Source organism: Catharus ustulatus, chromosome 18 (assembly GCF_009819885.2).
Source record: "Catharus ustulatus isolate bCatUst1 chromosome 18, bCatUst1.pri.v2, whole genome shotgun sequence".
NCBI classification, from domain to species: Eukaryota; Metazoa; Chordata; class Aves; order Passeriformes; family Turdidae; genus Catharus; species Catharus ustulatus.
The window spans coordinates 8399813-8419005 of NC_046238.1; the positions used below are offsets into that span (position 1 = coordinate 8399813).

Consider the following 19193-nt stretch of genomic DNA (forward strand, 5'->3'; position numbering starts at 1 on the left):
GCCCCTCCCTGCGCAGCCATTACTCTGTATTTCCCCCCTCCCCACCGCAGTGGTTCCGCCCAGCAGCCGCCTGTCCACCAGCGGCGCTGCGGCGCGCTCACCCCGCCCCGCGGGGGTGTGCCTGTGCCCAGCGCTTCCGCCCGGCGCTCGGTGCTGTGGGCGGAAGCAGCGGAGCGGCTGCGGCCCGAGGCGGCGGCTGGGGGGTTCTCTGAGGGCGAGGGCTTCTCGCGGTTGGCAGTGCCATGTCGGCGCTCCCGAGGAGCTACAACCCGTTCGCGGAGGACGAGGAGGAAGATGTGGCGCCGGCGGGTCCCGGCGGGGCGGGCGGCGCGGATCGGCAGCGGTACCTGGAGCAGGAGGTGCTGCGCCGCTCCGCCGCCACTGCTGACAGCACCACCCGCTCCCTGTCGCTTCTCTACGAGTCCGAGCGCATCGGCGTGGCCGCCTCCGAGGTGGGTCGGGGCCGGGAGCGGGGCCTTGGCCCCCGGGCCGCTGGGGAGGAGCGGCCGCAGGACCCGAGCGCTCCCGCTTCGCTCACACCTCCGGGAGGGGAGACTTGTTCTCCACGGCCTCCTGGAAAGTCCCTCTTCACTCGGTGTTTGCCAGCCAGCCGTCCCTGTGTTTTCTGGGTGGTGACATTTGCGTTTTGAGGGAAAAATCCCGGTTTTACAGCCTGTGTGTCTGAATAGCGCTGAGACTGGGACTCGGCCGTGTTTTCAGCTGATTTCAACAGTTCTTACTAATTTTTAGCTGACTAGAAAGTTTTTAGCAGTCCTCTCGGTTAGATGAAGGGCCTTCCCTGTTAGTTGTTTGTGATGCGCTTGGGTTCACCCTGATTAATCATTTCCTTCATTCCTCAGGCTCTGTTTCAGCACTTTGTGCTCGGGCTCATAGAGGTCTTGTCCATTATGTCACCTGCTCAATGGGATATTCCTTGGGTGATGTGGTTGCCTAAATTAACCCCAGAGCATCCTCAGCTGCAGTCAGTCCTTAGGCTCAGAGGGTTCTTGGTGGGATTTCTGTGACCTTTCAGACACATGATTTGTTTGTCCAGGAAATCACAAGTGAGGAATCAAGAATTCAGGCTTGACAAAGGGTCCATGGTAAAACTTGAAGTCTTTGTGTTTGTGCTTTATTGAGAGGGGGAAAAAGCTATATTCAACTAAAATTTCCCAGAGTTTAGCAAGAGTATGAACACAAGTTCTTTGTTTTACACTAGTGGTAGCTGCAGGCAACTTTTTTGCCAGCATTAATCTTTGGATTACTTTGAAATAGTGCTTGTGCTGCTGAATTAGAAAATAATGTACTTCTATACATAAAAGTTCCAAAATCCTGCACTGCTAAAATTAACTAAAATATTCCTGAAGTCTGCAGAAATTCTGTTTGTGTTTATTTCTTTTGGTAATTCTATTTCTAAGTTATCAGAAGCATCCCAGTAAGGTGAAAATAGAATCCCTTCCCAATGAAGGTGCCATTCATAACTAGAAATTGTCCTGCTTGCTCATTCCCCTGCCATAAACCTGTGTATTTCCTCCACATCACCCATCTGGTGGTCAGCCAGAGATGCTGATGTCAGCTTGACAAAAGGCTAGTACAGAAAACTCCTGGGTGTTGTTTGTGGCTGGTGCCAGGAGCCCAGCAGGTCACAGGGATGAGGATTTGACAGCCGGTTAGTGCAGTGGCTTACAAGCAACCCTTGACTGAAATGCCCTGGAGGAAGGGGAGTGAGGGGAAAAAAGCTGTTTGCCCTCAGAAATGATCTGCCCAGATGAAGGAACACTGTTATTTTTCTTTAGAGTGGCACCTCCAGTGTTAGTTGTTTGTTGTCTCAGTTTATCCTGGCTTTATGATGTACTTTTCTCTGTCAATGCCCATTAGGAGCTCGTCCGGCAGGGAGAGGCTCTGAAGCGCACGGAGCAGATGGTGGATAAAATGGACCAGGACTTGAAAACGAGTCAGAGGCATATAAACAGCATCAAGAGTGTTTGGGGGGGCTTGGTAAACTACTTCAAAGCCAAACCTCCAGAGAGCAAGCCAGAGCAGAATGGAGCCCCTGAATATTATGCTAACAGCAGGTAAGTAACGTAAACTTTTTATTTGGGGTTTGTCTCCCACAGCATCTCTGAAATGTCACCAGAAAATCAGAAAGTAAAACATCTGTTGATTCTTTCAAACTCCTGTAAACTCCTGAGATGGTCTAGCTACCTTTTTTCTTTAATGCTGAGGTCAATAGCAATGCTTTATTTTTATTTATTTTCTTTACTAGGTTAAAAGAAGCAATGATGTCTAGTAAAGAACAAGAGTCAAAATACCAGGAAAGCCATCCAAACTTAAGGAAGCTGGATAATTCAGGTTTGTTAGCTTTATTTTACACTAAATGCCTTTCATCCATGTGTGGCAAACTTGCAAAGTGATGAAGGCAGAGACCCTTCAGCCTGCCCAACTGCTGACTTACCTTGCTGCCTAACATCTGGAGATTTGTATCCCAGTCTTCATGCTTTGAATTCTAGGGAATTTTTTCCATTAAACTCTTTATATCCATGTTACGTGAATAGATGTTTCACCTGCTAAAGACTAAAAGCGCCCAATGCTTATATTTGCATAGAGAATGCACACAGTGTGCAGACATGGTTTCCCTAAGTTTGCCAAAATTTTACACGTTCAGAGGTTCTCCTTTTAGCCATTGTTTGTCGTAGTTTTCAGATGTATTGTCCTTATTTCAAACACGGATTCTAACCCTTCATACTGAAGGCATTTCTTGGTTCTCAGAAGGTGGTGTATGGAGTTTGGCCTCATTCCTCCTTCTCTCAATCTGTTAACTTCTGTGAGGGCATTTTCGTACTAAAAGACTCTTTCTGTATAACGTGAGCTCGGCTATTAACCGAGTAAGAGTGGGAAAGCAGCAGGCTGTCGGTGATGTGTGAGGAGTGAAGGCTTTGGAGCCTTGGATCCCTCCCGCTCCGTGCAGTGCCGCGCTCTGCCCAGCAGAGGGCAGGGCGCTCCCCGCGGTCCGGGGCCCGTCCCAGCCTTTGTCCCAGCTGGGTGTGCGCTGTGGGCTCGCTCTGCTTTGCTCTCCCAGCTCCCCGCTACAAGTGGCAGCCCAAAAGAGAATTGTAGTTTAAGTGTTCATCTTGAGAGCTGGCCTATAGGCAATGGTCTCTGACTGCTCCTGATACTCTGGTTGTGTGATTAGCTGGCAGCTGTGTTCAAACTAATTTATAACAGCCTTGCAAAAACTTCAAAATCTCTTCTCACATGCCTTTTCATTATATAATATTCTGTGCTCTATACTCTTAACAGACAATGATTTCAACAAAGCAGATTTAGTTTCTTCAGTGCAAAGGGATGCCTACCCCAAGAACCAACAACTGCGAGCTTACCACCAGAAAATTGATACCAACTTAGGTGAGTGAAGAAACTGAAGCTGTTTGATGTCATACAATTGGGAATTTTTGATTCCTAAACCAGATAAAATTATTGAGTGATATACTGCCAACGCTTTTTTGTTTGGCTAACATGCAAAATTTGATGATAATTTAAAAAATCATTTGCTTCTATTTGCATTTCAAAATTATCTATGTGGTACGTCAGTTTACAGCCAAATAATTTAAAGCAATGCACAGCTTTTGAAAGACATGTTTTGCTAAAAATTGCTAAGAATTGAAAAGCACTAAATATTTAATTCATGGATTTGCTGCATTTCTTTTATTACTTCTCAAAACCATTCAGCTGAGTTTGCCTGCCTTTGTTCTGTAGCATATAGACAAAGTGCCTGTTTGCTTACACATGTTGCTGTGTAGCTGACCTAGAAAGAAAAGATTGGAAAAAATCAGAAAGGAAAAATCAAAGAGAAATAGTCGATCATAAGAGCTAGTGGATGCCCATTTTTTCTGTCACAAGCTGTGGAAAACTGAACAACCTCAAGAAGTATTTATACTAATCAATCACACAGTGAAATGGTCACCTTTTGGTCAATTCGAAAATCTAGAAATGGGAGTTTTTAATCTGTGATAAATAACTGCTTAAATCTTCAGCTCACTGGTATCATCTCTGCATGAAGTTTATAGAAAAACAGTTGAGGTAGTGAGCATACAGTGTATGCTGAGCAGAGTAAATCTGTACCAAATTTTCAATGAGATACATTAAAAAAAAAGGTTAAAATTACATTACAGAGTATGTAATTTGATAAAGATCCAATTTTTTGTTAAGCATTTGCCTGACACCAAATGTGAAAATGTAAAAAAGGAGGAAGTGACCCTTTCTGGTAGTAACAGTACAACTTTGAATATACCAGTGCTTCCTCTATTTCAGAGGAACACTCAGACTTGAGGAATTGTATCTAACGTTTTCTAACCCAGGGTTTTGGAGAAGAGGGAATCCTGATGGTGTCCATTTAGATAATGTGTTACAGCACTTTGATTCCTTGTGGTCCCTCTCTACCCTGACAGATGAGATGTCTTCTGGGCTGAGTCGCCTGAAAAGCCTTGCCCTTGGCCTGCAGACTGAAATAGAAGAGCAGGATGATATGTTGGATCGGCTCACAAAGAAAGTAGAGACACTGGATGTCAACATTAAAAACACTGATAGGAAAGTCCGACAACTTTAAAGGATTTTTAGAATTTCTTTTGTCCAGTGTTGGTTCATCTTGAATGCCTCATCTCAACTGATTTCTTAAAAAAATCTTGGGCAGTATCTGTTTCTCTTTTCTGTTGTGTTACTGGTTTTGTTGTCATTAAAATTGTGTAGCCTTAAGTCAGCACAATACTTTACATTTCTTCTTGGTCCACATGGGAGAAGTGCATGTGGAGGAAAATCTCTCAGCATTGGGTGAGGATGCCCAGCTCAATTGTGTAACTGCTCATGGAGGAATTCACACTCCACAAAGCTGCAGTGTCCTTGGCCTGGGAGCTGTGATGAGAAAAGGAACTGCATTTTTGCCTCTGTTTTGGGGAGGGGGCAGGGGGAACAGAATGTGCTGCTTTGTTCAGAACAAAAGTTGCTAATTCTGTTTACCTACAGACATGTTAAATTCAGAAAAAATGCTGTTTGCAAGCTGTAAAAAGATTTTTAAGTGACTGTTCTCCAGCATTTTTGGGGCTTAAGGAGTGAGGTATTCTGTGGAAGATGTAAAATATCAAGAGTGTCATGCAGTAATGGTAACATCCTGTGTGTGTTCCTTTTGCCCAAATGGTGCATCCACAAATTGTGGTTTTTATGTTTAGGTAACTAAATACTCTTGCCTTTACAGTCTTGTCAGTAAAGATCTCTAAGGTCTGTAAGAAATGTTCACTGACATTGACCCAAAAAGTTTGGGTAACAAAATCAGGACTTAAATGTATGTGCTCTTCAAGGTTCTTTTGCAGAAATGGTCACATCTGTTTTTAATTTTCTGCTTTTTCTCAGCTTATTCATTTAGGTGGTTATTTGAAAAAGCAGCTTCCATTTTAGAAATGGAGAGTTGATCTGATAGTGCACAAACAGATTGTAGAAGATTGTTCTTTAGCATTTATTTCAGATGTGATTACAGATGGAGCAGATGCTGTGCTTTGCTAAGTAATGTGACTGTTAAGAAACTCCACTATGGTTCACATGCATCTGTGTTGGCTTAGCAGGTATAAAGAATTCCTGCAAATGAAGAAAAGCCCAAAACTGGTTTTGAGTCTTCCAGATAGAATTTGGGCCTTTCATTTTGTTTTGTTCTTTTGTAAGGGTCACTGTAGAAACAAAATAATCACAATTCTGCTCCAGCCTGCAGATATGACAGCGAGAGCTTGCTGTCTGTCTTGAAAAACAGGCAAAGTACTCCTGTTTGGAGAGGCCAAGGGACCTGTGTCAGTATTGGAACATCACAAGAGACAGTATGGGGCTAGGAAGAGATCGTTGCTTCTTTTGAACTAATGCCACATTGCCTTATGAATTAAAGAACTTTGGTGTTCTGGGCTATCAAACTTGTCCCCTTCACAGATGTCACATTCACACCCCCTTGTTCCTTGTTCAAGGGATTTGTTACCTTGAGCTCACTTGCCACAAGGTGCATCCAGTTGTTAAGGAGAGAAGAGAAACTGAGCCTTTCTTGTTTTACTGTGTCTCTAGAAAGTTCACTTTTAGAAAAATAAATCACTAAAAAAGCTATACTTATTGGACATAGTATTATGGAAAAATGTTATTTCTGGCATACTGGCAGGGTTGAGTTGTAAATTAGATTTAAGGTGAACCTCAGTTTCCTTTGTTACTGATGAGATTGATTTCAGTCCCCCCTCCCCCCCAAAAAAATCTCTTTTGGAGGGACATAAAACTTCAAGAGCAATTGAATCCCTTTAATTGCTTGTTAATTTTTCAGTTTGTATCATTTATGCACATTAAGAATTATAAATAGCCTATTAATATTAATACATAATTTTACTATTTGGGTTTATACCATGATTAATTATCTTACTCTGTTAGAATATTTATTAATTATATTATTTGATGTCTCAAGATAAATTTGATACATTTATTTAGCAAATTATACAGTTGTTAGTATTCATATGTTAAGTTCCTCAGTGAAGGGAGATCAAAAATTTTGATTATACCTGGTTTAGTGTCTTACTTGTTTTAATAAAACTCCTTTTAGTGTGAAATCTGCCTTCACCTGTAAGCAACTATGTCACAACTCAGTGTTTGCTAAAGTAACGCTGATAACAAGGATGGACACTGACTTGACTAAGTTATGGCAAATGGAGTAAAAATGTCACTGGAAGATCTGTATTGTGTAGTGGAAATCTGGAGCTTGAATCCAAGCAAAAATCTTTGATTTAAGGGTGAAGTGTGCTGCCTTTCTGTTGTAAGCTATTCCATGTTTAGTCTAAATTATTTCAAGAAAATTAACTCGAGTTTTTGAGCAAATGTTTAGTTGTATTGGCCTTTGAGAACACCCTGATCCAAGCAGAATAGAAACCCAGGATCTCAGCCATGTGGAATCTTTACACAAGTCTATCTCCTCATGTCTTCTAACAATCCCATTCACTGCCTCAGTAATGTATGTCTGCCATTCCTTGGTTTTCTTGCTCTATTTATGATTTTTGTTTGGTTTTAATGGCCTTGTTTTAAAGGATCATTTCCCATGCTGGGTTTCTTTTGCAGGGGGAAAAAGATGGTGCGTGGATATAAAAGAATTTCTGCTGTAAACTGAATTGCTTTTCTCTGCTTTCATATTAATTTTTGCTGATAACAAACTTAAGTCTAACTGACATGAGGAGACACCTCTACTTTATAATAGTGATGGTTTTTTATCTCTTGGAATAACTTTCCATCCTACAGGAAAAGGAAGTTTAAAGGAAAACAGCCACATGATTTTTGCTTTTCCGGGAAATGCCATTTTGCATGTATGACAAAGGATTTACTTCAGTAGCTTTTCTTACTATTTCCTGAAATGGAGTTTTATTTCTCCTTGGCTGCTGTTGAAAAACTTAGTCTGTGTAGAGTCCAGGACTTTCAGAAGAAGTTTAATTTGCACTCTTGCTAATTTTCTATAAAATTAATGATTTTGCCTGCATATTCATGTTGACATATAAGCTGGTGTTCTTGCGGCAAAATAGCTCTGGTTAATTTTATTGGCTTGGGTAGAAGCTTAATAAGGTCAGAACAAGGTGGCAAAAAAAAAATTTAAATGTTCTTTATGAAAGGCAATTTGCCAGTTTCTCAAAAAGTTTGCTAATCAATTTTGAAGAGATCCTAAACCCTGGGAAGTGGCATATACCCTTCATAACACAGACATAAAATTCTAAAAGCAGCAAGGAAAAAAAACGGGAATAACTAGTATCTGATGACCAGACTCCTAGGTGTATTTGATTTTTAAATTTCCTGAGCATTGAATTAAATCTTGTAACAAATTATATGTAGCTGAATTTTAGTCTGTACTACACAGATTTTTTTTTTTGCTGTGCTGAGCTGTACTTGCCCTACTGAAATCATTGGGACATGATGTCAGGGGTTCTTTTAATGTGTGAAATTCACCTGAAATATTTTGCTGCCTAGTAGTTTTTGTGAAGTGATGTCATTTGTTAAATGGTGAAATAGAAAATACTTTCCAACCAGTCTGCCTTCTGAACAAACATTTTTGTAGGCATTTTTACAAGCATAACATCATATGGAGGATTACATAGGACTTAATTTTCAAATCACAGGTAGTGATTGTGTCTATGATTTATGTCTATGGCTTTTTTTAAATAGATCTTTAATTCTGTACCACCCAGCTATAACACTTTTTGTACAAGTCAAATTGCATTATCTTTTATTTAAGTGCTAAACTGGACTGTAGTTCACCAGTTTGAGTTTGAATGGAATGAGTGTTGAATGGTAAAGTCAATAAAAGGTGCTTATTGTTAATGAAGAGTTGTTGCCTTTATTTCCCTTTTTTTCTTCTTTTTTTTTTTTTTACAACTTCATTGATACTTTTCCCCCATCATAGCTGTTTAAATGCCTACTCTATTAAGTTTGTACCAGCATGGACATAAGTTTGCAGCTGGTGGGTTTTGTTTTTTGAGAATAAAAGAGAGTATGACATTTCTATGTTATTTTTGAGTAGATTCTCTTAGATCCTGAGAGAGAAATGCAAAACAGCACTTATTTTTGCAAAAGAATTTATTTGTGATGATAAAATACGTAATTCCAGATGTTGCTTAAAAAGTAACCTTGCCATAGTGTTTGGTATTATCAGGAACATCAATAACTGGATGTATGCATGAACAGGGGGCAGGTGAAACAGGAGTACAGCAAAAAAAGATACAAACCTTTTTGAAAACCTCCTTCTGGTATTTGTGTGGTCCCAAATTTGGTGATGGTAGAAAATTTGTGAATGTCTTGACCTTCAGGTTGGTTCTAATATGTGAAGGGAGGAACTTGGCTTCTGATTTTTTTTTATTTTATTTTTTTTTTTTTTAGTAGAGTTTGATTTTGTTTGCTATTGTAAAGCAGAGATTCAGAACTGCTATTTATTACAAAAGCTCTGAAAAAGGGACAGTTAATAGAGAGAGTGGCAGATTTTTTTTACATTCAAGTAACTTTGGTTTGCTGCCTTTTTTCTGAAAGTTCTTCAACAAATGGGAATTGAGAGTGCTTCCATCTCTTAATTTTTGCATATCGAAAAAATCAAAACAGTACAAAGAGCACAGTAGGAGATGATAGAGAATGGAGCAGTGCAGTGGATTCTGGATCTCTGCTAGGAATATTAATAGTTTGCTTGCTCTGCTGGCATGAGAATCAGTTCCAGAGTCTTAAGGCTATTTCTCACATAGCTGTTTGTTTATGGCTACTCAGGCATTTCAACCCTTTGTGTTCTCTCAAGGACTTCCTTGCTTACAGTGCAGTCCCTGCCCCTGGGGAATGAGTGAGGAAGGAGAGCTAAAGGATGCTCATGCAAGTATGTAACACCAGGCAGGTGTTGGGCTGCTGGAATGAAGGACCCCATACTTCTGCCTGCCCCTCTCCCTGCTTCTGAAAAGAGGTTTGGCTTTAAGAGGGAGTTCTACAATTTTCATTTCTTTTTGGTAGGTTGGTTGGTTTGCTTCCAAATAAATTTATTACAAATTCCTAAATTGGGAAAATATGAAGCACGACCCCACTGGGGCTAGAACTGAAGGACTGGAAGGGTTTAGTTGAAAGCAAGCAGAATAAACAGGCTGCCACATCAGGAAGATCCCTGAATGCCAGGCAGTTTACTAAGTATAGTGACCATGCAGCCCTGCCTCTACTATAAAAAGTCTAGATGGACTGTGATTTTGCTGTTGGTGAGGCAGAACATTCTAGAAAATGCTTCCAGCTCCAGCTAGGGTTTATAGTGGGCCTCCTTGGCATCTCCATGCAAGATGACTCCTTTTTGCTCCATGCTGACTGTAAATCTGCTCTCTCTGTTAATGGACTGGCAGTCACTGGCCAGAGCTCTGAAGAGCAGCTGAAATTCTGTCACTTGAAGAAACCTTTGGCCAGGCCTGGGGTGCCTCACAGCCTGCCAAGGTCAGTGAGGGCAGCAGTGTGCCACCAAGGCCATGCACATGTGCCACCCACCATGTGGGCATTAGCCCTCCAGCACAGAGAGTTAGGAATGGGTATGCCAGGTGCTGACAGCCCTAGAGTGGGAGCCACTCCCCAAAATAATTTATAATTTCAGATCTAACATGTTAGGGCAGTTGGGAAGAATTACAGAGTTTGTCTTCCTTTGATTTTACTCCACGAAGTTTCTTACGGACGTTATGTATTTTGCAAACTGGGTAAAGTCTGGTTTCTTTATTCCTGACTTCTAATCTCTCCCTACCTTTAGACAATTTATTAAATCAGTTATCATTGAACATTTCCAATGTCTTTTCAAATTTCTTCCTTGCTCTTTCAGCCTTTAAATTCACCCAGTCTCCACCTACGGGAAATGATGCTCTTTCATCACTGACTTTGGAAAGTTATTTTCTTTAGCCATATCCCTCAGCAATTTCCCATGCCATTCAAGCAATACATTCATTACTGAATCTTGTGTGATTTAATAATTTCCTGGCACAATAAATCCAAAACATGTGGGAGGGAAAGTGGAGATTTTTCCATCTCCAGGTGTTTATTTTACTGCATGAATCCTTGCTCTTGACCCTTTCGAATGACTTTCTGTTGAGCTGAATTTCAACTGCGTGTCGGGTGCTTGGCTGAGAAAGATCTTCATCCTTGCCAGCCCCAGGTGGAGGAGAGAAGCTCATTCAGAGGAATCCGTTGTACCCAACTGCTGTAGCATTTCCAGCTTTGGATTTCTGGAGCTGTTTTCTTTTCCACAATCTCCATAAGCTAAACATACACCTTTTTTTTTTTTCCAATCACCTGCTTTACTAATCAGTGTTTGAAATGCAATATTGAGGCCTTACTCTCCACTCAAGCCAGCTGTGCTGGGTTTACAGTGGCAGCCTGCCAGGAGCCTGAGGGCTTCACCTGTGCCCAAGTGAGGTAGGATGAAGAGCAAACCAAAGCAGCTCTTCTGTGGGACACAGCCCCACATTGCTGGTTTCCATGTGTTACTGACCACCAGCAGCTACTGGCAATGACAGAGCAGTGGGGTCTGAGTGCATTAAACAGTAAGACACTGGAGCCTTAAATCAGGAATGTACCTATTTAGGAAATAGGTGTGTGTTTATGTTCAGCACCACATTAAAACCATTAAGCTTCCTTATATCTTTGCAGTTGGGCACATGTAGATTACTGCTGAGTCAGCCTGGCTGTGTTAATGACCCCAGCAGACCTCCAGGGAATGTCTCTGCTTCCCCACGTCTCAAGTGTCAAGGTTATGAAGCTGATTTCTGTGAGAGCAATTGATTTGTTATTTGAGAGAATCATTAAATCCAACATACTCTTCCCTGGAGTAGAGATAAATAAAGGCATTAGATAACAGTTTAAGATGCATTTGTTAAGCCTCTACCACCTTTTTTTGTAGCTGCCCAAAGGTATAAAATGAACAGTCAAGAGAAGGAAGAGAACTTCTAGCGAGTCTTGGATGCTCTGTTGTCCAATTGCTCACTCATCTGTAGGCCATGAAGTACAACATAATGTAGCTTTATTTTAACTCCCATCAACTGCTCTGCTGTTTTAGTACTTCTGTAGTACGGAATGACTGGAAGATTGCCAAGTAAGGGGAAATCTGTGTGCGAAGAGCCGGGAGGGATAATATGTAAAATTGCTGGAAAGAGGCAATTAAAGGCAGCATTGAGATATAATAAAAAATAGACAATATTGAACCTCATCAGAAATAGCAACATAAACAGCAGCTACTGTACTATGAACTTTGCTGTAAATAACTGCATTTTACAGAAAACAGATGGACTATGAAGTCTGTGAGCAAACTTACAGATAGCAGTTTGGTCTTCAGGAACACATCCATGTTAATGTTTGACATGTCCTCCTGGCCCAAAGGGACAAAAGGGGGCTTCTTCCTGCTGTTGTATTTACAGAGTCAAGAGGAGAGCTGCAAAGCTGGATTACATGCAAGCCAAGTAGAGCTGAAAATAATTCTGCATGTCATATGTAACTATGAATGGAGATGGCAGAGGAAGTGATATCTGAGATCAGCAGTGTAATAGATGCTGCCTTGCTGTTTTGTAACCCAGCAGCTGAGGAGGTAACACCAGTGAATGCATCAGCAAGCCCTCCCTAACCAGAGACCATGCCCACAGCTTACCATGATCTTGGCATCACTGCAAATCCAACCACATCATTTTTTGACAAGAGTGGGTGGACTGGGAAAGGACAGACCATTCCAAAATGTTTACATCACAAATGAGAGTGGATTCAGGCTGCCTTTTAATCCTATGGCCTAGATTTGAGTACCCTTGTTTTGGAATAATTGATCAAAAAGCTCAAGATTTCCCTGTATTCTACCATTTATTTTGCTGTTTTGCTGCCCTCATGAAGGACTATCACCGATCACAGCCCAGATACAGCAAATCAAGCTCCTGTTTGCAGACACAGACTTGGCAATATGCATTAACTGAACATAGTTCTTGCATCAGGCAAAACATCACGTGCTGTCTCAGTCACATTCTGAGCTAGAAGAGAAATATGCACATATTTAAAGTTCTTTGGGGCCCATGAAAGTGCTTATTTCTTAACACTAAACTTGTTTCTTTCAATTTTTTAGTTTGCCTCTTCCAGCATGACCAAAAAAAGAAAAGAGCTTCTTATTATTAACATGTTTCGTCTTCATAAAATGAGTAGAAACATACAAAGATTACTCACTTTTGATGTGCTGGAGCCTTAATCCATCCAGAATTTTAAGCACTAGACTCTGGTTGAGTTGGAGCAAATGACTTGAGAAGAGCTAAGATGAAAGAGGGAAAATTGTGGCACTGGAGGTAGAAATCATCCCTTTGCTTCCTGGATGCAGTATGGCTTGGTGCAGAAAGGAGGCAACTAAAAGCTGCTCTATAACAACCTTCATGTATTCTTTTTAAAATTAGTACTTTATTAGATCACTTTTTTTCCCATGATAAGGACTAAAAATCTGCAAAGAAACATGACAACAAAATACTAAATAAATGGTCTAGCTAGAACTTTGTATGCTTCCCTTTTCATTTTTTGTTTTTGCTTAAGGATACACTACATATCTGGAACAGCACAGTTTGCCAAAAGTGTGATATAATTTTTAATGTTTCAGGGCATCCCTCGGGCCTTTAGAAAAGTAGAAAGTACCAAATACTCTTTAAATTCAGGAAGATCTTTCTAAAAAGATTAATTATATGCTAAAAAGACAGCATTTAAAATTCCCTCTGGTGCTTGTTAAGGCCTCTGCACAGGTTTTCTCCCTTTTTTCAAGATTCTTCACACAAGTAGCATCAGTTACACTGAAAGCTCTGGCATAAAGGGGCACGGCTGTCTTCATCTTGTGTCATCTAAATTCATTCTAGTGACAGGGTTGCAAAGTGCTTATGTATTGCTTCTACTTAGCAGGCACTGAGCACTGCGGGTTTTTAGGTAGACATTGCATTTACGTGGACTTTCAGCTTGTAAGCCTGTGCTTGCCTACATTTTATTCCAGCTCAGCCATCTTGCTCACTGTCAACAATGTAAAAGGTAGTAAATGTGTGATTGTCAAACCTCTCCGGGAAATATCTTTGTGTGTTGTTTGTATCTTGAATATTCTAGTTAAGACTGAAGTTCCAGAAAAGCCAGTCTGTTACATTCAGGTTTTATTTGTCATTAAGAAGCAAGAAATGCAGAGAATGTCCATTAAAACCTGTTCCACAAACAACTCCAGACAGAGAAAGCCAGGAGTGAATAAGAAAATGAGAGTGACCTTTATCTTCAGCGTCCTGAAATCCTACAAGCTGATAGAAAAAAAAAACCCCACAGTCTTTGTGTTACATAAAACAGCATTACATGGTCTAACAAAAACCTGTTTTTGAAGGGGAAAACACAGTTCAGCAAATAATGGTGTTTTTGGGAGAGGATTTCTGAACCTATACTTAAAACTAATGCCGACAAAGCTACAGATTCATATAAAAGCAGGAATTTGGGCATAAGGAAAGGGAACAAAAATATTTCATGAACAATAAAAATAATTCAAGAAGGTGCTGACCTTGGTAAAAAGATTTTCTTTTTTTTTTTTTTATGATTTTCACTGACTGCTTCATAGATTTGCCAATAAAAGCTGAACTCCCACTTCAGCCATTCCTTCTAAATAAAAGTCTCTCCATTCTGGCTGCCTGTTTTCATTGCTGGAATCTAGTATCTTTGAGCTTATTCCTCTCCATCACATTCGGTTGAATTTGGCCAATGGTCTCAAAACTGACTGTGGTGGGGAAAAGGAAACAGGCAAACATAGCAAAGCACACTCATAAATACTTGCTTCCTTCTGAGGATGGGGAGAATTCATAGATGATGAATTTAGAGAGTGCTTCTTTCCAGGAGCAGGAGAAGGGGAAATATATTGTAAATACCCTTTAGAAAAGAAAAAGTCTGTTTACCATTCCTATGGTTTACCACTATATTCTAAAATGTAACTTGGTTTCTGCTTTTTTTGGCTTCCTTCTCTTTCCTGGATAATATAATAATGTTAAGAAAATGAACACTGAGGTTTTCCCTCTTGAGGGTCTATTTCAAAGGAAATAGCCAAAAGGCCCTAACAGTCAATATATTCAGCATCTCTCAAATCACTCTATTAATCTGCAATTGGATAACACTGGCCTGGCTGTAGGACACTTGTGATAACCAGCAGACCCCTCCAGGTCCTTTCCAGCCCTTTCTCATTCCCTGTTTATGCACACTGACTAGTTCTGCTCCTAAATGGTAATTAAGGATCAGATCCTTTAGGCTAAAATTTTACTTGATCTATATACAAACACAGCTTGTAGTTCCAAACCTAGTGAAATCAGCAAGAGATGCACACTGGATTTATATGGGCTACCTCATCTCTTACCACTGGCTCATATTTTCAAAGAACACATTCACTCTCTGCCCGCTTGATGAATGAGCTGCCAGAGAAAACACTCTGGAGGAATGCAGTTTCTAAAAAGTTGATGTAGGATGCAGCCCTGGTGCATGTGTCAGGATTCTGAAGACAGACGTTGACTCCCCTGCCCTTTATCCAGCTTTGTGTCACTGACCATGACATCCCTGTTTTTACAAGGCTGGGCAGGAGGAGTTGCAATTTCAGCTAAGAAACTGCCATGCAAGGAATTCAGCACCTGTGTTGCAAAGCCTGAAACACCAGTGTCCAGGGAGGAGCAAACAACCCTACAAATGCACAGAAATCATCGATGTCCTGCTCATGGACAGAAATGGCTCCTTCAAACGGAAACGCTCCTGTGAGGCAAGAGAAGCACATTGTTTGCACACTGCAGGTAAACTGTGTATCACCATGGCATCCTCTGCAGGGAACCTAAAAACCTCCAGCCTGCACTGCTACTGCCTCTGAACACTCCTGTTCATTTTGACATTAAATGCTATCAGAATCTGCTGATGGAGATGATGAGACGGAGATTATCATCTCCAGCAGAGCTTTTATGTGCAGAGAATACAAGATGGAGTGTCACACAACTGAACTAAATTCATAAAGTGACCTTTATCAAGAACACATCAAGGGTAAAATCCCCCATAACAGGACTATCCTGAAATGCTAAGCATGTACAACACCATTCTCCTGTCAAAGAACAAATTAGACATTAAATAATTACATATTAAGAAACTCCACAGCATAAGCTTTACATTTCACATAACTTCTTCAAAAACATTACAATTTTTACCAGCCCGTTCTCAGGAGCTTGCGCAATGCCTTGCAAAAACCACAGAAGAAACTCATCCAGAGCCTCAGAGTGCTTTGTATGACCCAGAGTTATGCATTCAGTAAGAACAGATGGAAAAGGATAATTGAATTCCAGGCGAAAAAAACATTATTTGAATGGAACTTTGCAGTAAAATGAAGGACTGTGGGACATGTACAAGGAGTCAGTTTTGGATGGGAGACAATGACAGAAGACAGTTCTTGACTCAGCAGCAAGGAGTTTGTTGGAAGGAGAGAGGAGACAGAGGGAAGGAAAGGGGCAGACTCCGCCGTCTCCAGGAGACAAACTGGAAAGAAGTCCAAGGAGCGAGGGTGTGGTTTGAAAAACAAGGAGTACAATTTCAAACTGGATTCTGAAGCAAACAGGGCAGTTAGTGAGGGCCTTGAGATGCATGAAACGCAAATTTTCTCCACGAGAGACCGAAAAAGAACTTTAGGAGTTGTTGTGACACTCTGTCATTGCTGCACCAAAACATCTTTGTGCTGCGACTGCTGATCCAGCGTTCCTAAGGTTTGCATTTATCTGCTAGGCAAAACACTGCTGCTCTGACAGTGCCAGCAGCATTCAGCTGAGAACAGATGTGGATCAACATCCTGCGTTCGGTGCTTTGCCACACACAGCAGCTCCCCAGAAGTTTGCACTGATCATGCACAAGGATGTGCAAGTCCAACCCACAGACTCCTTGTGTTTTGGAGCTGCACTTTGAGGAACACTCCAAGTGTCTGGGTGCTCCCACTCAAGGTCTCCTGTAGTGGATGCTTTCTCATACAGGCCAGAAAATGTGCCAGTGACTTTTTTACCTTCTTGTATCAAAACACGAAAGTGGCCAAACATTTGGAAATTGAACACTTGCATAGTTAACCAGTGATTTGAATGGATGTTATTTTGCAAGAAGCTGAGAGAAACATTTAAGAGAAATGCACATTGCTTTTTCAGTGAGACTTCCTTGGCTGATTCTGTGGGAAGAAGACTGGGAACATACATACAACATTTTTCCATGTAAATAACAACCCCTCCAAGACAAAAATGTAGCTCTTCTCAAACACTGGAAAAAGAACATCAGGCTGCCATCCATAGAATGAGCCAGAAACCCAAATATTTGGATGAAAGCAACCTCTGAAAAAAATAGAGAAACATTTACCAGGAGCTTTTGCATTTTCATTGTTAAAGGATTGCTAGGGATTACACCCTTCTCAGCTGCTGAGTGCTGTGGCTCTGCCTTGTATAAAGGAGCAGGGGAGTAGCAGTCAGCTAATCACAGGGCACTGACACAGCAAACCATTAGAGACCTTTCACATTCCTTTTTAACAGAATATAGACTGTAGGAAAAATACCTTAAATAAGGCCACTAAGGCATTTTCACTGAGACCCTAAACTAAATATAGAAAACAAGGTTAGAAGACTCAGTTAAAACATCCATGCATGCAGCTGACAGTACAGAGGTCAGTTTCTTTAGCTGCAGAAGCTCAGCAGGCTGCAGTAAAGATAGCAAAATTCTTTTCCTATTTTTTTGATTGGTGCAAAAATGTCCAACACTCTCAGCTCATTCTTCAGAGCCGGTCACACTTGCAAAGAACCCAACCCTTGGGATCAGCAAAGCCAGGTCTCATAAAGGACAGACATTTAAACACAGAGCAGTGCAGTGAAGGTACAAATGAAGGTACAAATGAGAAAGACATCAGCTGACAGAAGTGTGGCAAAGCACTTTTCCATAAAGTGAGATACTTTTTTTACTACAGAAATTATGGGATGTTGTAATTAGGATTTGGCCAGCTGGGAGTGGGCATGAAGGATTATATTATTAAAATTGGAGTGAAGAAATATAACAGACCTTTAATTTTAATTATACTTTAAAAGAGCCTTGGTTTCCTTAGCCAGTGATCTTTCCAGTTCATGGCAGCAGCTTAGTGATAGACTACTAAGATTGCACACAGTTCACAGTGACTTTTGTGCATTTATAATTCACAATAATAAAAATATCTCAGAGACAAATCTGTTGCTTCTTTGTCACAATTTTCTTAAAAATATTGATATAAAAATATATATCTTATAACTATGCCCTCTACTTAAGAGGTACTACTTAATGTGTACAATAAGTGATGAACAGCACTTTTAAAAAAATAAATAGATATAAATTAGCAAAAATAGGAGCTCTAGATGTAATTAATTAGCATCCATAAAGTGGATGTGAAGGAGGGAAGATGACAGAACAAGCTCACTGGTGACAGATATGTCCTGATGTCCCACTGTAGTCTGTCTCTGCAGCACTTCTGACTTGCCCTCATTCAGAGACTCATAACTCACCAAAATTAAACTGCAGCTAACAAACCTACAGAGCAGATGCTACTCAAACCCCTTTGGACCAGATAAAGAAAAGTTATCTCCACTTTACCTCCAGTTCTTCTCTGTTCTTTTCAGAGACCAGACCTTAGTGTGTAACCACAATCCTGAGTCCACTGGGGAGGCTGCAGATCTCAGATTTTTGCAGGGACGGGGCTTTAGCAGCATCTCATTCCTAGCTACCTGTTCAATGGGCTATTCATCCTCAGTCCCACTGCAGACCATTCTTCACCAAGGGATCCCCGTGGCTGCAGCCTGTGTGTGCCAGTAGGAACCCAGATGTCTCAGCAAGCCATGCCTATGATTCCTTTGGAAACTTAACCCAGTTCTGCTAATTCCCAACTCTATGTATTAAAGATGAATGAGGTTAAGTGAAAATAATGAGGTTTTAAATTGTAATGTATATGAAATTGTTTTAATCTGCCTTCTGGTTTTGAGTCTTCAGGGGTCCTTTGTTCAGCTTTGTATTAGAGATTCTCCTATGATCTTGTGTTTCCCAGAGCTGAGCTCTCTGGGAAAATGTGAACACCACAATGCTCTGGGTAAAACTGCTGGAGCTAGCACCACTGCAGCCATTTCCACCTCAAAGGATTACTGTAATTTAGAAGTATAATAGCACTAACATTAACTTCATCTCCCTCATCTAATGCTAATGGACTGACTAGGAGTGAGAGTGAAAAAAAAAAAAAGGTGTTGATGCATCTCTTGCATGTTGGTTCACTTCTTAGTTATTGAATAGCTTCCAACTCCCAACTCACAGTGTCAAGTTTTGAGGAAGGAGCCCTATTTCTATTTAGAAACGGAAAGGGGCAGAACAGTTGGATGGTTTTCATAGCTGGAAACCGGTCAAAAACCTCCTCACCTACCTTGGGACATGACTGCAGGGAGCAAAGCCACATGGTGCTAGGGTAAGCCAGTGGGTGGTGGGCCAGAAGGAACCGCCTGACCCAGCCAGACCTCAGTGCTTGGGGTTCTCGGGCTCCAAGGAGGAGAAGGGTCGCGCTTTGGCACAGCCAAACGACGGCAGGTGCCAGGCTCCCGGCTTCCAGTGCCCACCGGGCAGCTCCTGGG

General features: G+C 41.1%; 1 protein-coding gene across 1 annotated transcript; it reads left to right on the forward strand.

Moving 5' to 3' along the window:
• Positions 1 to 129: 129 nt before the first annotated feature.
• Positions 130 to 8371, forward strand: SNAP29 (synaptosome associated protein 29). Its single transcript, XM_033075963.1, has 5 exons — positions 130 to 452; positions 1879 to 2075; positions 2267 to 2352; positions 3301 to 3405; positions 4449 to 8371. Exons 1-5 carry the CDS (start codon positions 243 to 245, stop codon positions 4604 to 4606), a joined length of 756 nt encoding a protein of 251 aa, XP_032931854.1. The 5' UTR covers positions 130 to 242; the 3' UTR covers positions 4607 to 8371.
• The last annotated feature ends 10822 nt before the right edge of the window (positions 8372 to 19193 follow it).